Genomic DNA, 19652 nt, shown 5'->3' with positions numbered 1-19652 from the left:
ATTAAAATTTAAAGAATTATTTTGGTGGTAGTTGGTAGAAAATAATTCTGCCTGGATTAAGTGTGCTAAAAGATATAGTTTAAAAATAGAATTTAAGAATCTCTCTTCTAATCTACTTGGTATGTGATTCTATTTTCTTTTAGCATTTAACTGCTATAGTACCTCTATTTGTTCTAAAGACAACTAAGCTGCCTAGGCTTGTGGAGAACGGATCCTCTAAGTTTTCCCATTCTCAGTAATTTGCTGTGTAGCCTTTTCCCAACAATAGAACAAGATTAGCAAAACCTAGTCTTGTTATCCTACAAACCAGTACTAGTCAACTAAGATAAATATGTTCTTCAGAGGGGTCAGTATGGCTGAGGTTAAGAGCATGGACTCTAAGTTTAAAACTCTAACCCTCACATTTACCAACCACTGAAGCCTTTGGCAAGTTGCTTTAATCTTTCTGGGAAAAAAAAAAATCTTTCTGTGCCTCAGTTTCTTTACCTATAAAATGAAATCATAATAGTATCCACTCCATAGCTGTGAGGATTAAATGAGTTGTATATAAAACATTCAGCCTGGCACGTGTAAGCCCTATTTTAAATGTTGGCCATTATTAAGAAGCATTTCTTGGTTTGTATTCTTTAAACCTAAGTAACTGTTAAGGTTCTACATATTTGAGGATTCAATCTATGGATTCTAAGTTTTGGATTAGGTCTTTTAATAAGCAAACCTACAGGGGGACAAAAATCATTTCCGTGCAGTCTCTGAGATTTCTCAAAATCTTATTATATTCAAATAGTACTTGAAAGTCACTGCTCCCTTGACTGAGACTTTTCCTATACATAGGTGGTAGGTTAAAAAAATTATTCCTCATTTAAGATACAAAAAAGCCTCAGTAGGTTGAATTTATCTGAATCTTTTTCTAAGCAGAGATTATATATACTAAGTTTAATGTCTGATTTGTCAGAAAGAGATTTGGAAAATCAGATAAATGTGACTCCATCGCTTCTAATGTTCAAAACTCAAAACAAAAACAAGTAGAAATAATCTTATAAACATTTCATCATAATTTTTTTTACCTAAATTTTCAAGGTCTTTCTTGGTGACAAATTTGTAATCATCATAAACTGTGCTTTCTGGATTCTCTTCCAGTTCTTCTGTCAAGTTGTCTAAGAAGGAACACCACCTGGGAGCAGGACCCAAAACCTGCCGGCGTTGATTAGAAGGTTAGCAAATGTACATTCTAATCATGTGAACTAAGAGTTATTTTACAACCAGATTTCGTGTTATATTTTATATAATTTAAAAATCCTTGATTCTATCAGAAGTACTGAGAAACAACTGCAATATGCATAATCAAGTCTATAATGGAAGAGAAAAAACAGAGTAGGGAGAACTTAGTCCTATAAGGGAAAAATCTCAGTCTGGGACACAACAATATTAATGAATATTCTTACATGAGAACTATGAAAATATAAATAATAATTCAGGTAGTAATAGTAACATCCATCTATAATTCTATTACCTCTTTCATTCAAAACAGTACTAGAATCTACAAAAGCACACTTGGCATATCAGACCGTTTGTTTGCCACTCAGGACGAAAGTCCAAAATGAGAATTACCCTTTTTAAGGGTTTTCAACTAATCACTTGATAATTACATTCTATCTTGTATGGTCCACTTCATTTAATTGATTAAAAATTAAAATTCTGTATACAGAATTCTTTAGATTTAACCTAAAATGGGCTGCCAGGATCCACAATCAGTCCCAATAAAAGGCTGAGGAACAAAGGATTGAACAGAATTTATAACCAAGTAATAAAATATGAATACTTCAATTTGTAACCCAATCACTTCCATAAAATACCGTGATTGCTTCTTACGCTTTTGCCCTTGGTACAAATCTTTCCCAGCAGATGCCTCACGCATTGAGGTCAATGCTTATCCCAAAAGAAATAACACTCAGCGGGAGAGCCAAGCTACTGAAACCCTCTCTCACGGTGGAGGCTTTCAGAAGAGAGAACTCTGGGCTCTTACAAAACAGAACTTCCAATGACTTCTTGCCTGTGTATTTTGACAGTAATCAATCATACAGAGGAAAAAAAACAAAACTCATAATGGAAATTATTAAATCTAGCTTAAACTTTTTGGAGAAGGGAAGGTAGGAGGAAGAGAGTTATAACAAAGGAAGACAGCCCCCAACACCCTCTTCAACCATTTAAAAAAAAAAAAAAAAAGTAAATGTAAGATACAGCCGTACTAATTAATTCTATTATTTTGCCTGATTAGAGAGGGTGATCCCACCACTCCTGCCAAAGGCTGTGGGGCTCATGAACATGAAAAACAACTCTTAATGAGCATTAAAAAGTCCCATGGAGGGCTTCCCTGGTGGCGCAGTGGTTGAGAGTCCGCCTGCCGATGCAGGGGACACAGGTTCGTGCCCCGGTTTGGGAGGATCCCACATGCCGCGGAGCGGCTGGGCCTATGAGCCATGGCCGCTGAGCCTGCGCGTCCGGAGCCTGTTCTCCGCAACGGGAGAGGCCACAATAGTGAGAGGCCCGCATACAGCAAAAAAAAAAAAAAAAAAAAAAAAAGTCCCATGGAGAATTTTCTTACTTGCATAATCTGTACAATTTTTAAAACAGAGGTAAAGGTCTTGATATGCTAAGTGGTTAGACTAACCATAAAGACAAACCTTCAAGAAATGAAAGGTATTTTTAAAAAAATTCAATGTAGACCACTTTAAAGAAACTGCTGTGATTTTAAGCAATTTTAGGACAGTAGCTTGAAGTCGACAAATATCGATATTAATTGCTACTATACATAAAGCACGGTGCTAAACCAAGGTCCCCACTATCCTCTTACTCCCCACGGAGTCAGAAACCTAACTGCAGCAGATGGTTTGTGCATGCACACACACGTGCACATGAGCACACACTCAGCCGTTCAAAGCAATGAACTGAGATTGTGCGGAATCCACGTGGAAGACGGGCGAGGGCTAGATGAAACAGGCCGGGTTGGGACACTCAGTAAGTATATTTGAAAGGACTTCCGGTTAGAATGAACACGTGAGCAAGCTAGGAAAACCACAGGGGCACCTTCTGAGAGTGAGAGTTTAGGCACCTGCAACTACAGGGTATCTGCTTCCCGTCAGTCACAAATACGCAAAAGCAAAGCTCGGCCACGCACTGGTGTATGACCTAAGGACAGCAATCGTCTCCTCTTTTAGAGAGGAGGAAAGTACACTAACGCGTAGCACGTTTCTAGAATGTAAAATCCTCAAGAAATTGTTCTCACGGGAGGGTTTAAACTTCATCTGTTTTAAGTGCTTAATTTCCAGTACCTAGAACATTGCCTGCCAAGTAGTAGGTGTTCAATAAGTGTTTCATAAATAAATCTAGTCACACATAAAACATGTATGGATGCATTCATGAATTCCACTGCACAAGGCATGAAGACTTAAAGGGTTTACTTTGGCAAAAGTATTTTTTAAATTGTCTAGTTGTCCTCACTCAGATAGAAACATTCAAATACCTCACCATAAAATTACTGGATATAAGAACACTTTTTAGTGAAAGTCGGACTTATTTTGCCTCCTATGCAAGGGGGTACTGGTACCAAAGGACCTCATAATAAGGTAGTTTCACCTTTAAACCTTAAATCAGTCACAAACGTGGGCTTCAAAGACAATGGAGAGATTACACTGTGTTTACTGACTTTTCTTGGGGGATGAGGGGTAGGAATACTAAAATATCAGACCAGATCTGAACTTTCACATGGCCCTTTTTTATAATGTTCCACAACACTCTTTTTGATAGTTACCTGGATTCTAATGAAACTGTTTCAAATTGCCTCTCCAGGGACAGCTCTGGTTATGGAAAATAATCTCTGCAATCAAATTCACGGCCATTAAATTTTACAGGAGGAAATATTTCCATCAAAAACAAAACTAAGTCTAATGGGTTGATTATTAATCACGTTTTCCTACTTCCTACTCAGAGAAAAAAATCAGAGTAACCATAACAAAGTTCAAATTACTGATTTAACTGGTATTCACTGAAGGTTTTATCCGCATCAGAGCTTTCCTCAAAGGTCTACCACTAAGTTGCAAAAACAGAGGTTGGCTTAACTAATAAGGAGGGTTTAACCACGTGCACAGCTCTGATGTACCTATAATGACCACAATATTAATTCATGTGTAAAAATTCCTCGGTCTTTATTCATAAAATATGTTAATCCTTCAACGAATATGTAAAAATATATTAATTTATTCTTACACTTCAGGCTTTACAACTTGAAGAAAACATCTTTTTTAACAATTGGTGTACTATCACTACTACGTCAAAAGTTTCCAGGCTTTCTGTAGTGTCATTACATTGCTATATTCTATACTGCAGTCAAAACTGATTATTGCTTGGTTATCTACATTTTTATGTACCAGAAGAGTTTTGTTTCAGAAACTTGGTAAAGACTGTTCTATTTTAAACTTCAGTTATCTGTTAATGACTTTCCACTTTTTATAAGAATTTCCTAAAGTCACAGGTCAGTAAAAGTAGAGAATTGGACACGGACTCATCAAACTGCTATAAAGGGATACTGTGGGTCCCTCAGCAACTTTAATGACAATCATATCAATCAATTTAAACAGAAATACTTGGTCCTCCAGAATAGGAAAGAATCTTCATCAGTGTGCTTTGGGAAGGCCTTGACTGAAATGCAGCCGAGTATCTACTTGCTCTAACCCGTTTGGGCAAAAGAACCAATTTTAAGGTACATGAAAATACATGCCATGTGCCCAGGCTCATCTGCCTCTATGATTACAATCTACCTTTAAGATGTTAATTACGTATGCTTAATTTAAAACCTCAAAATTCTCATATATTCTGGTAATGGACAAAAATGACTAAGAGTGGGGAGGACAGACGATGAATATTAAGATTCTTAGGGAGTTGACAGAAGAGGGTACCCCTTCCCCCATTCTTTTGAAAAACCACTGTGCCACATCCTAAAGCTGGGTTAAGGCAGAAATAAGGACTGAGGATTACTGGATGGATGGTTTTAACAGATCAAGGGTGATTAAAATAACAACAAAGTATTATTAATATCATTAGAGACAAAGAACCAAACTGTACTAATTCAATATAGATGCCATAATTTTTCCCATTTACTTATAATGCTACTTAGTATTTCCTATTTATATGAAAATCACTGATAATATAGCACAGCAATTAAATATGAAATTGTTACCCTGACTTTTAAAAATAAATTTATTTTTTGGCTGCATTGGGTCTTCGTTGCTGTGCGTGGGCTTTCTCTATTTGCGACGAGCGGGGGCTGCTCTTCGTTGCGGTGCGCGGGCTTCTCATTGCGGTGGCTTCTCTCTTGTTGTGGAGCACGGGCTCTAGGTGCACGGGCTTCAGTAGTTGTGCCACATGGGCTCAGTAGTTGTGGCTCGTGGGCACTACAGTGCAGGCTCAGTAGTTGCATCACACGGGCTTAGTTGCCCCGCAGCACATGGGATCTTCCCGGACCAGGGATCGAACCCATGTCCCCTGCACTGGCAGGTGGATTCTCAACCACCGCGCCACCAGGGAAGTCCCTTCACTTTTAAACTAATGATTTAAAAACAATTTTAAAAACCTTAGTAACTAAGAAAATTCTTAATTACTCCATTTGGTAGTACTGTATCAACACACAATAAATAACTTTTTTCTTTTTTCACAATAACTTCGAACAAAAATGGGAAACTTTAACTGTATGTAATATATCCAAGTGTTCTAACATGTATCAGTTAAAAGTTTCCCCATTAGAATTTTAACCCACATCTAATCTGAAATCTGTTGCTCTCACTATAAGGCCATAACTCTTTATCAGAAATAACTGGGGCCAGGGACTTCCCTGGTTGTCCAGTGGTTAAGAATCCACCTTCCAGTGCAGGGGATGCGGGTTTGATCCCTGATCGGGGAACTAAGATCCCACATGCCATGGGGCAACTAAGCCTAAGCACCGCAACTACTGAGCCCACACGCACTGGAACCCGGTGCTCCACAACTAGAGAGAAGCCCGTGTGCTGCAACGAAAGATCTCGCACGCCGCAATGAAGATCCTGCGGTGCCGCAACTAAGACCCAACGCAGCCAAATAAATAAATAAATATTAAAAGAAGAGGAAGAAGAAGAAGAAACTACTGGGGCCAAAAAGCATTTGAAGCCTTAGAGTCTTCTGCATTTTCAAAAGGTAACACAGTACGTATAGTGCTTTTATGTAAAATCTTCAGTGGGGTCTGGGTCAGTGGTCCATAATCAAACACGTTAATAGTTCTCTGCGGCAAAATCTACACATCTTCACACCGGTGATCTGGATAAATAGACTAGAAAGAGCCGCCTCATTACATGTCAGATTTGAGTCCTAATGAAGCGATTCAGGTTTTGCCACTGATCAGTTATAAAAAAAAAAATTCAGGGCTTTTTGGATTTCAGAATTGCAGATCAGAGATGATGCGGGTATACTATAATGTAACTATCGTTAACCACTATTACGATTAATCATAATTTTTCTCAATGTATAGCCTGTATCTCCAGAAGGAGAACGGGATTTTGCCAACTAAGATGACCAACTCTGCAATACACAAACTCAAAGGCAAACTTCCTTTTCAAACTTTCCCTCTATTATTAGTTGAACAGCACCACTAGTACCAGCATGTATTTTTAAATTCTGACAGCTGGGGCTTATTAATAACCGGTCATAAATAAGCCTAAAAGAGGAGAGACAGCTGGGTGAGCCGAGGGAGTGGCCACGAATTTAAGCATGCAACTGCATTTGCAACATAATGAGCTGCCTAATTGCGTATCCAAGTTTACATGTATTTGCGTGAGTAATTGTGAGTCATTTAAAGGTACTCTACTTGTAGTACTTTGTTCTCTCATTCCTAAAAATCAGATCAGCAAAAGAGCAATTTAGTTTCAACATTTTAAAATATTTATTTTAAAAAGGAGAAAAATTATTATCTGCCATGATTTCAATTTTTTTCAATTCACTTTTTGAAAAGCAGTTTAGGCACTGAAATAAAATGATAATAAAAGAAGGCCAGGTGATAAAGAAAAAGATCACCTATGCCATTCTGTCCGTATCAGCCGACAAACCAGTAGTTAATCTATGCAATGCCCTATGAGTACAAACAAGCATGCGACGGAGCATCTATACTCAAGGGTTAGGGGAGACAGGACGCCCCAAGCAAACAATTCAATGGCGCACTAACTATATATTTTTATCTCCTTTCCCTCCCAAGCCTACTTAAAATGATAGTAAACCAGTATAAAAGGTATTACCTTCAAGGACAAAAAGAACAAAAGAAGAAAATATAGCGGTTAAAGGATTTAACACAGTATAAATGTTGGGTACAGGCTTCCGTGGTGGTGCAGTGGTTAAGAATCCGCCTGCTAATGCAGGGGACACGGGTTCGACATGGACCAGGACACGGCTTCCTGGTCCGGGAAGATCCCACATGCCGCAGAGCGACTAAGCCCATGAGCCACAACTACTGAGCCCATGTGCCACAACTACTGAGCCTGCACGCTAGAGCCTGCGAGCCACAGCTACTGAGCCCATGTGCCACAACTACTGAAGCTCATGCTCCACAACAAAAGAAGCCACCGCAATGAGAAGCCCACGCACCACAATGAAGAGTAGCCCCCGTTCGCTGCAACTAGAGAAAGCCCAGGCACAGCAATGAAGACCCAACGCAGCCAAAAAAAAAAAAGTTGGGTGCTTACAGAGGTAAGTATCAAAGAGGAGACTAGATTCTTAGAGTCCTTGAGACCCAGCACTTCCAGGCTCCATGCATCTGGGAAGATGGGCCCACACAGAGGGGAGATGATGGAGTTGATGAATATCTAAAGTCCCACCACCCTTTAGGAAACCAGAGGATGATGTTTTGGAGAAAGTGAAGGAAAGCTGCTCCGCGTGGGTGGATACCTGGCACAGGTGACTTGAGCTGTGGGGGCTGAAATCAGCAAACTAACTGGCAGCCTCCACATCAGTGTGTGACCCTCAGCTCCTTCCGCAGCTCCCAGAATGCCAGAAGCCAAACACAGGTTGCCGTGCTTCCATTCCTGCCAGCCTAAACCCCTAACACTCCTGGTGAGGAACCGGGGGATTCTCTATAGAAAACGAAAGATCCCCAAAGACAGACTTCCAGATGTTGATATCTGGGAATCCTCCAATATAGGCACAGACCTCATGTTATTGCACTTTGCAGATATTGTGTTCCTTACAAACTGAAGGTGTGTGGCAACCCTGTGTTGTCAGATGGATGACGGTTAGCATTTTTTAGCAATAAGGTATTTTTAAATTAAGATATGTACATAGTTTTATAGACATAATGCGATTGCACACTTAATAGACTACAGTATACTATAAACATAACTCTTATATGCACTGGGAAACCAAAAAATATGTGACTACCTTTATTGCGACATTTGCTTTATTGTAGTGGTCTGGAGCCAAACCTGTGATTTCTCCAAGGTATGCCTTTGGTCATTAGCTGAAGAGTTAGCATGAAAATTACCAGAAGACAAGACCACGGCATACAAAGAGCTTCCAGTCAGCATTTAGTATTTCATTCTTTTTTTTTTTTTTTTTGGCTGCGTGGGGTCTTTATTGCTGCACATGGGCTTTCTCTAGTTGCGGCGAGCGGGGGCTACTCTTCATTGCAGTGCGCGGGCTTCTCATTGCAGTGGCTTCTCTTGTTGTGGAGCACGGGCTCTAGGTGCACGGGCTTCAGTAGCTGTGGCACGCGGGCTCAGGAGTTGCGGCATGCGGGCACCCTAGAGCACGCAGGCTTCAGTAGTTGAGGCGCACGGGCTCTAGGGCGCGTGGGCTTCAGTAGCTGTGGCTCACAGGCTCTAGAGCGCAGGCTCAGTAGTTGTGGCGCACAGGCTTAGCTGCTCTGCAGCATGAGGGATCTTCCCGGACCAGGGATCAAACCCGAGTCCCCTGCACTGGCAGGCAGATTCTTAACCACTGTGCCACCAGGGAAGTCCCTAGTGTCTCATTCTTAAATAAGAATAGATTGCCAAAGATCACCATTCATTTACTCAATAAATAGTTATTGTCAAGCATTTTTCTCTTCACTGTAGATACAGCAGTGAACAAAACAATCAAGAATCTCTACCTTTAAAGAGATTTCATTCTGGAAAGGGAAACAATAAACAAAGGAAAGAGTATAGAGTATGACAGACAGTGATAAGAGCTATGGGGAAAATAAAGCAGTGAAGGGTGATGGATAACACAGGGGAGGGGGAGCAGGGGTGGAGAGGGAAGCCCATGTTGAAGTGACAACTGAATACAGACCTAGAGGAGAGGAGAGAATAAACCATGAGAATATCTGGCACATGCAAAGGTCCTGAGATCAGAACTGCTTGGCAGGTTTGGGGATCAGCAAAGAGACCAACCCAGTATGGTGTGAACAGAGGGAGACAGGAAAGGGCTAGATCAGGTAGGGTCTTGCAGGCCCCTGCAGGACTTCACCTTTTCCTTGAGTGAGACGGAAGTCACTGGAGGGTTCTGAGCAGAGGCGTGACATGATCTGACTTATGTTTACAAGGATCCCTTTAAAAAGGATGGGAGACTTACTGGTTCCAGGAAAGCTCTGTCATCAGCTGAATTAAGTCAACTAAGCAAAGACTTTGGTGGCCACACAGAACAAAGCTATCAGATTTTACAGACTTAATCCAGCAGAGTCTCTAAACAAACAAAATGGCAACAACAGTGAATTCAGGGTGGGGGTCATCTGAGTTCCATAACTCCCAAATTATATTATCTAAAACATCTAGTTTTCAACAAAAAATTACAAGACGTGCAGAGAAAGCACGGCCCATATACAGGGGATAAAAAGCAGTCAACAGAACCTATCTTTTGAGGAAGTTCATACTTTAGACTTACCAGACAAAGACTTTAAATCAGCTATTACAGATATGCACAAAGAACTAAACAAACAAACCCGTGCCCAAGAACTAATGAAATGTATGAGAACACATGTCTCATGAAATAGAGAATATCAACAAGGAGAGGGAAATTATAGAAAAGAACGAAATAAAAGTCTTGGAGTTGAATAGTACAATGATTGAAATAAAAAATTCACTAGAGGGGCTCAACAGATATAAATCAGCAGAAGGAAGTATCAGCCAATTTGAAGACAGGTAAGTTGAGATTATCCAGTTTGAGAAATAGAAAGAAAACTGAACAGAGCCTCAGACACCTGTGGGACGTCAAACAGACCAACATACACAAAATGGGAGTCCCAGAAGAAAAGAAACAAAGGGGCAGAAAGAGTATCTGAAGAAATAATGGCCAAAAACTTCTCAAATTTGGTAAAAACTATTAAACTGCACATCCAAGAAGCTCAACTCCAAGTAGGACAAATTCAAAGAGATCCACACCTAGACACATCACTGTCAAACTGTGAAAAGACAAATGTACCTGAAAACAGATATTCATACCACTCCTCTCCTGTTTTAAACTTTTGAATTTGAGGTATTGTAATGTCAAGAAAGCTTCTGGGAAACTGAAGTTAACAACGTACTGAAAACTGAACACATACATCCACTGGAGATCTACTGACTGTGAGCCTGGCAACATTCAGAACATGCAAGCTTACACCAAACAGTCCTGCTAAATTGAGGAAAAGGGGAAAGAGAATTACTCTCAAACCACTGCAATTTAAGAGAGCAAAAATCTTGTTCAAAACCAGGAAATTCCTTCATAAACCAAATCTCTTAAAGTTCTCTTGTAAGTATTCAAAGCTGTATTATACTTAACCTAAGTAATTCTAATTTGAGTTAGAATGAAAAGCTTTTCCTGAAAATTACAAACAGTGCATTAAATAGCATGAAAAAGTCCTCAGCTTCCATCTTCCTTCAGTTCTCAAGAAAAAAGAAAACAATATCTTATTATGGTCCGTGTCTTTTTCAAAGTCCTGTTAGTTAAACAGGACAAACACGGTTCTTTTAAGGTCTCCCCTTTATTCTTTCCTGAAGAGCCTGGCTCTGCACCTCTGCTGCAAATCACCACTGGATGTTTACCATCACGTTACACTTGAAATCCCATGCAGTTTCCCCAAGTGCACATCCAGAGTTTACATTCCAATGACTCCAAGCAGTGCTTAAGTCCTCTACTTCCAGCCTTTTCCTGTCCCAGTTTCCTAACTACACTAAAAATGCTCAACCTTGACAGCTATGTCTGCACATAAGTGTACACACAACAGTCCCATGGGTGCTAAAGGCACCAGGCCAATTTTATCATTTGAGAATGTATTTATCTTTTTGATCACACACCTGGTAATGTGCACTCTCCAAGATCTTGTTTTGTCATTTTATTCCTGCCAAGAGTTACACAGATGGTTTGAGTGTGTTATCCTGGTTACCACATCAGCAGTTTCCTGGTTCTATCCTACTTCCTCACAGGCAAAGAAATTTATTAATAATTTTTCGGCATATTCTTACGCTTTCCAATTCTTAAGTCTATGTAAAAACTAAGGGCATCCTAATATTTAAAAATATCTAGGGGTGGAAACTTGGCAGAAACAAAGGAAGAGTAAAATGTTTTTAAATGAAGATTATACACTTCAACACTGCTACTCTAGAAGGGTCAAAAAATATTTTGCCACCATTTAGCAGTTAATGTTTATCTACAGGGTGCCACACATGGAATTAGGAAATCCTGAAGAATATATTTTAAATTCAAGCAAAAGGAGATTTCCATATATTCCCAAAGAAAGCCAAAGTAGAGAATTATACTGGCAAAACAAGAGGGTAAAAGAACCCAATTTTGACTCATAATTGAATAAAATGTAACCAACCATAAAGCATGTAAGTAATTTTCTACAACCCAGGTAGAATGTCTATTTCAGATTTTAAATACATATATTTCCCACTGTGATGGTAAACAGGATTCATACACATGACAATATTAATGGCCCTATTAAGATACATGATGTATGTGTGTGCAGGGTTGTGGGACGGAAGTAGTGTGTATATTGTATTTATCTTTTTTTAGTGAAGTCTTAGGATAAATTCCAAAAACTTCACGTAAATCTAATCATTTTCAAAAAGAGAAGTGCTTTACAAGGAAAACCATATACATAATGAAATATTTAAACTCAGACTGAAAGGAAAGCTATATAGTTTGGTGGGAGGAGTGATGAAAGGGAAAAGATTACCTGCTGTAGCAGAACCAAAAATTGAACTTTGGACTCCATGGCAACCATGGCAAAAGAGATGCATAATGAGGTAGACAGAGATCATTTACTTGATAAAGGAAGCATACTGATATGTCTGGAAAGAGAAACTCTCTTTTGGAACTAAACTCGAGAAGCATTTCATAGATCTCCCCCTAAGGAACTCTAACACTGAACAATACTTCTTTAAAAGAGGTTTACAAGAGAAACTTTATATGACTGTTAAACATCAAAGAAACACCATTAAACTGTAATTGATGAAGGCCCAAGTAACGTGATCCAAGCAAGCACCTTGATGACCTAACTTGACTCTGACATAGCTGAGAGCTGCGCTGTCCAATACAGCAGCCACTGGCCACATGTGGCTACTTAGATTAACTAAGATGGAGTAAAATCTAAAATTCGGTTCTTTAGGCACACCAAGCACATTTCAAGTGTTTAATAATCACACATGGCTAGTGGCTGCCATGTTGGACAGAGCAGATCTTAGAATATTTCCATCAGAGAAGTTCTACTGAACAGCACTGGTCTAGAGAACTGAAAGAAATGAGTGGTGAATATCCATTAACAGGAAACTAGACAAATAAATTATGACATATCTATAAAATGAAATATTGTGCAACTATTAAAAAGAATGGGTTTGCTTTATATTTATCTGACCTGATCAGAACAACATATTGTTAAGTGACAAAAACCCCTTTCGAAATTGTATGCATCATGAGACCCCAATTCTGCTAAAATGCACATGCTAGTGTTTGGGGGGTTTGGGGGGGCATGGAGGGAGACAGAACTGACTTGACTCTGCAAAGAGTATGCACTGACCTGTTAAGAATGGTAGTGGGAGGGGCGGTTATGAAGGACTTTTTCTTCCTTGGTTATATATTTTTACAGTGTTTGATTAAAAAAAAAATAGAGCATTTTTCCTAAAGTAATAAACAACATCTCCAAAGGGACAGAGGCACAGAAACAGACAGAGTTACCAAATGATTAACAAGCCCCCTACAACATCAAACTGAAACATCAATTGTTTCAGAGCCTGTAATTCAGGATTGAGACCCTTAGTGAACATCTGGATTGGTATTTGTGATATTGACTGAGAAGAGACCTTTAAGAAAGACAAAAGATCCTTTTTCTCTCCAGAAAATTCAAGAACTTAACTCACTCACAACTTTTGATCCTTTCCATAGAGATAAACCAAAAGATCAAAACGCCCTCCCAGGAAGTAGCTTGCCATTATCTGAAGCTTCGGAGTTTTAAATCATATACCTGGGAGAGAAAACTTCAAGTCATCTCAACACTTCCAAAACTCAACTGAGCACCTGCTCCACCACCTGTAGCTTTTACCTTTGTCAACGGCATCATCACTCATTCAGCCCCATCTGCCTCTTAGTCCCCACTCCCAACGATCACCAAGCCCTAAGGAGGCATTACCTCCTGACCGCCTCTTCTATCTGTCTCCTCCTTCACCAGCCACTGCCACTACCTCAGAGGGTGCTCTCAGGACCTTTCCTGGTCAATTATGATCTGTCCTAGCCCCTGCTTCCAAAGCCACCCAATCCCTATAGGCAGAATAATCCTACACCCATATCTGATCGCACTCCCCTGAATAAAACCCTTCAAAGGCATGCCGCTCCACTTTAAATCAAAAGCAAATTGCTAACATAGTACAAAGGTTTAGATTTAAGGCCCTTACATCTCTCCAGTTTTATTTATTTCTTGCCCCTCCCTGCCCCTGGAAAACCTAAGGAGCACACAGAACAGATCTGGGGCTCTAGCATCTAGTTTCAACTCCCTGTGTGTAGAAAGATCTCCCTGATTCCACCACCTTTCTTTCTACCTCTTTGTTGGTTAACTCCTACGTGTCCTTCAAGATTCAATTCAAATGTCTGTACTCCCCCTGACTATCCCACCAATGGAAAGATGGCTTCCTAGCGTGCTCCTACGACTGTAATGTTTGTTCCTTTACAAAACTATAAGCTCCAAGGCAACAAATAAAATGTCTTTGATATCCCAGGCCTTAGTGCAGGTGCATGAAAGGTGCCTACTAAGGATTAGTCCAATGACCCTTACTCCCCCCAAAACTCAAAGTAGAAACTAGTCAACATAGACCATCTAGTCAAGCCCACAAGGACAAAAAACAAAGGGCTGGATTTCCTTCAGTGACCAATATAAAAATAAATGTACTTACAAATTAAAACAATGAGATACCATTACACATCATTAGAATAGCTAAAATCCAAAACACTGATAGCACCAAAAGCTGACAAGGATATGCAGCAACAGCAATTCTCTTTCATTGCTGGTGGGAATGCAAAATGGTACAGACACTTTGGAATAGTCTGGCGTTTCTTACAAAACTAAACATACTTTTATCAGACAATGCAGCAATCACACTCCTTGCTATTTACCCAGCAGAGTTGAAACCTTATGTCCACACAAAAACATACACATGAATGCTTAGAGCAGCTTTATTTATAACTGCCAAAACTTGAAGCAACGAGTTCAGCAGGTGAATGAATAAACAGACTGTGGTACATCCATGCAATGGAAGAGCATTCAGCAATAAAAAGAAATGAGCTATCAAGCCACAAAAAGACGTGGAGGGATCTTAAAGGCATATTACTAAGTGAAAGAAGCCAATCGAAAAAGGCTAAATACTGTATGATTCCAACTATGTGACATCTGGAAAAGGCAAAACCACACAGATAGTAAAAAGAGGAGTGGTTGGCAGGGGCTTGGGGGAAGAGGGAGGGATGAATGGGTGGAGCACACAGGATTTTTCGGGCAGTGAAACCATTCTGTATGCTATATAATGGTGGATACACGTCATTATACATTTGTCAAAACCCACAGAATGGACAACACCAAGGGTGAGCCCTAATGACTTTGGGTGATAATGATGTGTCAATGTCAGTTCATCAACTACAACAAATGCACCCTCGGGTGCAGGATGCTGACAGTGGAGAAGGTGGTGTACACTGTGTGTGTGGGGGTATGTGTGTGTGTGAGAGAGAGGGGGTATGTGGAAACTCTGTACTTTCCACATGATTTTGCTGTGAACATTTTGAAAACTGCTCTAAAAAAAATAAAGTCATACAAATAAATGACTGAATGCATGAATGATACAACCATGTGCAAATATGAAAGAAACATAAACAGACCTAAACTTCCTTTCAATATGTCTCACTATTATCATTTACACATTATTTCTTTCCAACCAAGAATAACGTTCTGTTCCTCAAGAAGGTAAACAGAGCCTAACTAAAGATCTGTGCCAATGTGCAGATCAATTATTCATTTCCAGTTAACAATTTTCAACAACTTCTTTCTACAGCAATTTAAACTGCTAATAATACGAGTCAATCCCACCACCGCCCCCCAAAAAAGCATGGAGGGAAAGCACATGATACTGAAGCAAGGAGATGGATAGATGGGGGCTCTTTACATATATTTGAAATATTTCCAGAATAATTTTTTTTTTTTTTTTTTTGCAGTACGCGGGCCTCTCACTGTTGTGGCCTCTCCCGTTGCGGAGCACAGGCTCTGGACACGCAGGCCCAGTGGCCATGGCTCATGGGCCCAGCCGCTCCGCGGCATGTGGGATCCTCCCGGACCGGGGCACGAACCTGTGTCCCCTGCATCGGCAGGCGGACTTTCAACCACTGTACCACCAGGGAAGGCCCAGAATAAAATTTTTTAAATGAAATGTCAGTAATAGTCATTCCTTCAAATTGGCACGTATTCAGCAAGAGCCCACGAACTGTTCTGGGCACCAGGGACACAGCAAAAAGTAAAACACACAAAAGTCCTGCCCTCAGGGTGCTTACATCTGAGCACATGTGCATTAGAAGACAAACTTGCCTGGGATTTGAGAGAACACTAAATCAAAGTGAAGAAAAGTCTAAGTCTTAGAACTTTCTTCTTATTTTCTGTATTAGCTGGGCCTTTTAAAGGAATGTAGCCCAAATTTCTTGCCTATTTGTATAACTTGCCTTCTATTTTTAAGGGAAAAAAACCAAAACAACAAAAAAAACCCATAATAGGTAATGGGCATATTAATCAAAGAAAGTACCAGAGGGTTCAAGCAGTCAGGTAAACTCAGAAACTAAAATCAATCCCTGGTTGTGAGCACTACATCCTACCGCCGCCAACTAGGTGACCACACCAACAGGACAAAAGAATACTAGATTTACTTCCAACTCTATCTTGTCCAAAACAAGAATGGTAAAGAGATCGACCTGGTAAGCATGTAATCACCAGGGCTGGGAGATAAGATCCTTGGTCAATATTTGATTCAGAACTGAAAACCTAGCATCTGAATAGGAAGTTGTTATTTACTTTCAAGAAAACGGGCATGCCAGATGTGTAAACATTTGTGTAGAAAATAAATATCATCTAACATATTAACATAATAAAATAAATGTCATATGTGCGTCAAATATTTCCATATGGAAATTACATTCATTTTTACCTCGCTGGAACTGAAATTAACTTTTGAAAATGTGACAGGATGCTCAGAAAATTACTTCCTGAGTGTCACACATTAACGCTTTCTGTATGTCTGCTATTCTTGTGACCCAATAAAATGTGATGGGAAATGGAGGATTTCCTTTGTTGAGAAAAATGCCACAGATACTATGTTACTGCCTGAAAGCGTTTAGATTAAAATAGGAAGTCCACATTTCCCCTTTGTAAAGACACAAACAACTTGTTTGTATTAGATCAGAACACTTTATTAGCCACCTGACATTTATGCCCTACTTCCCATTTCACAATTATGAATATATAACTGAAAAATTACAAACAGAACACAACACCTTATAAAGCGATTTCATGCATAAGATAAAATTCAGTTACAGTAGATCTGCTGTGAATTGGGTTAGAAAGGAAGCTCACTAAAAAGAAATGCATCTGCTTTTCATCCCTCTCCTTTTTTGTTAATTAAAAGAAGGTAATGAAAATACATGGAGTTTGGAATCTAACTTTTCCACTAACTTGCTGTTCTGACTTTAAGTGCTCAATAATGAAAATTTTCTTCCTTAGTCTAATGCCCCATCAGTTGTTTTTTTTTTACCTCACAAAGGGTGACTTTCTTTTATGAACTTATTCTTTTCCTAAACCCTAAAAACATGCCTTCTCTAGATGCTGCCTGATAACACAATTCCTGAGCTCTTTTCTGATCTTTCTCTAATCCTCAATCTGTGAAATATTTCTCAATGAACATTCACGTTAACAGCCCCAAGATGGCCCTTTCAATTGTACCCCCTCGTCCTTCCCCACCTCCATTCACATGTGGAATCACTGCCAACATTCTGCTTAATTTATTCCTTTGATTTAGAGGTGAACAAAACCCCTGGATCCCTTTTTCACAAATGCTGCTGCTAAGCCCTATCTCACTCATTCTGAACTTGCTAACTATATTTTTTATTTATTTATTTATTTTTTTGCGGTACGCGGGCCTCTCACTGTCGTGGCCTCTCCCGTTGCGGAGCACAGGCTCCGGACGCGCAGGCTCAGCGGCCATGGCTCACGGGCCCAGCCACTCCGCGGCATGTGGGATCTTCCCGGACTGGGGCACGAACCCGTGTCCCCTGCATCGGCAGGCAGACTCTCAACCACTGCACCACCAGGGAAGCCCTGTTTTTTAAATCTTTCCCTTTCTCCTACTCTGTTCACTGCAATTAAAATTTCTGAATTTCATTGGTTTAACCTCTTACATAGAGACCAGGTTCTAAAGTCAAGCAGCTAAGACTAAATAAAGTGTAATCAAACTTGAAAAATCCCTTTGGGATGTCCTTCAGTATTCTAAAAGAGCACCTACGCCTCAGGTGTTGGACCAGATACAGTGACCTTACAGCCAGGAGCCTTGTCATACCAAAAACCCCTTACCTTAAATTACCCGAACCACACTCAGTGTGGCAATGCTATGAGAGGTAGTGGGAACAAAAATCTTTTGAAGAAAACATTCAAGCGGTCTTTTTTTTGAATGGCGTTCCTCATCTCAACCACATAACACAGGAAACGACTGTTTTCTCAAGTCTCCCAAGAATGATACGTAACTAGCACCTTCCTAAATGCATAGATGAGAAGGTGACCGACTACACTCAGTGGATGCTTTAGAGAATTAGGGCTGATTTCTGTTAGTTGAGAAACGATCTTCCACCTTAAATTCAGTCCTAGACACAGGCCTGCAGCGTGAGATGGACGGAGCCACATCGCCCCCCAGCACCCACACCTTGAAGGACTTCTATTTAAATCTACGTAAGCTAAGTGAGCGTAATTACAGGATTTAGGTGAGAATGTAACCAACAGCCACCAAGATGTTCCCAAACGCAAGGAAACTGTAACAGAAGCATCAGCAAGAGTGCCTCTGACTTGGCGAGACTACAGTTGGTTTTTTCATCTATTTAAACATTTTTTAAAAACTATATACTATTTTTATATTCACACACAAAACCCACTTTTTAATGATCTCCAAGAGCTTATGATAATTTGGGGAAACATTAATTAAGTGGGAAAAAGGCAAGATATTAAACCATATCAACGTTTCAGATGAAAACAATGGAAAAAATAGAGCCAAGCGTGTTTGCCTTTGGATGGTGGAAGAGTGACGTTTCTACTTGTCTTTATTTGATGTTTTCTATAAAGAGTGTGCTCTGTTTATATAATGTGGGGAAATGGACTTCACTTTTAAAAATCAGATTTTTAATTTGAGCAACCAGATTTCATCACTGCTTTCTGTTTCAATAGCTAACCGCAAAACCAATGGCATTCAATAGTTCTTTCTCAACCTCTATTTTATATGATCTGTAACAGACCGAACAATCTCAAATCATATTTCCGAAGTCATTTTCCTCACTCACACCTATGATTCTGTCACGACCTTTTCAGTGTATCTTTATTGTGCTCAGTATCACATTCCTCCTAAAAGCTACATAAAAGCCCATGTCCATATAATGCTAAATATAAATACTCTTTGACACTGGATCCATCAAATTTTACTCATTGCAAAAAGAGTATAACAGTAACAATCAGCTGAACATCTACCAGGCACCAAGCACCATGATAAGTGACTAAGTATCTACCGTACACAGCTGCCTTACAACATCATTCTTCCTTTGTAGCTCAAGTAACCAAGGCTGAGACAAGGTAAGTAACTTATTCAAAGTCACCATATTTACAAGTAGCAAAGCTGGTATTCAAACTCAGGTCAGACTAATTTTGAAATTCCTTCCATAAGTAATATGGAATGAAGAAATGCCTTCTATGATTCACTTTGTTATAAAGCAGAAACTAACACACCATTGTAAAGCAATTATACTCCAATAAAGATGTTTAAAAAAAAAAGAAAGAAATGCCTTCTAGATCCAGCTCTGTGACCAACTTGTCATTTGATCTTGAACAAATGACTTGACTCCGCCTATATATTAAG

The 19652-nt window shown here is 39.7% G+C and overlaps 1 protein-coding gene across 1 annotated transcript in view; it reads right to left on the bottom strand.

Annotated features, from left to right (window-relative positions):
- NOL10 (nucleolar protein 10) overlaps positions 1-19652 on the bottom strand; it is an 88365-nt gene that overhangs the window by 29330 nt on the left and 39383 nt on the right. The window contains exon 14 of the mRNA XM_067703695.1: positions 1065-1191. Coding sequence (XP_067559796.1) covers positions 1065-1191 — 127 coding nt within the window. The remainder of the gene's footprint in view (positions 1-1064; positions 1192-19652) is intronic.

Source organism: Pseudorca crassidens, chromosome 14 (assembly GCF_039906515.1).
Source record: "Pseudorca crassidens isolate mPseCra1 chromosome 14, mPseCra1.hap1, whole genome shotgun sequence".
In the NCBI taxonomy this organism is placed as follows: domain Eukaryota; kingdom Metazoa; phylum Chordata; class Mammalia; order Artiodactyla; family Delphinidae; genus Pseudorca; species Pseudorca crassidens.
Note: the sequence above shows the minus strand (reverse complement) of the source record. Positions and strands in the feature narration are given on the sequence as shown.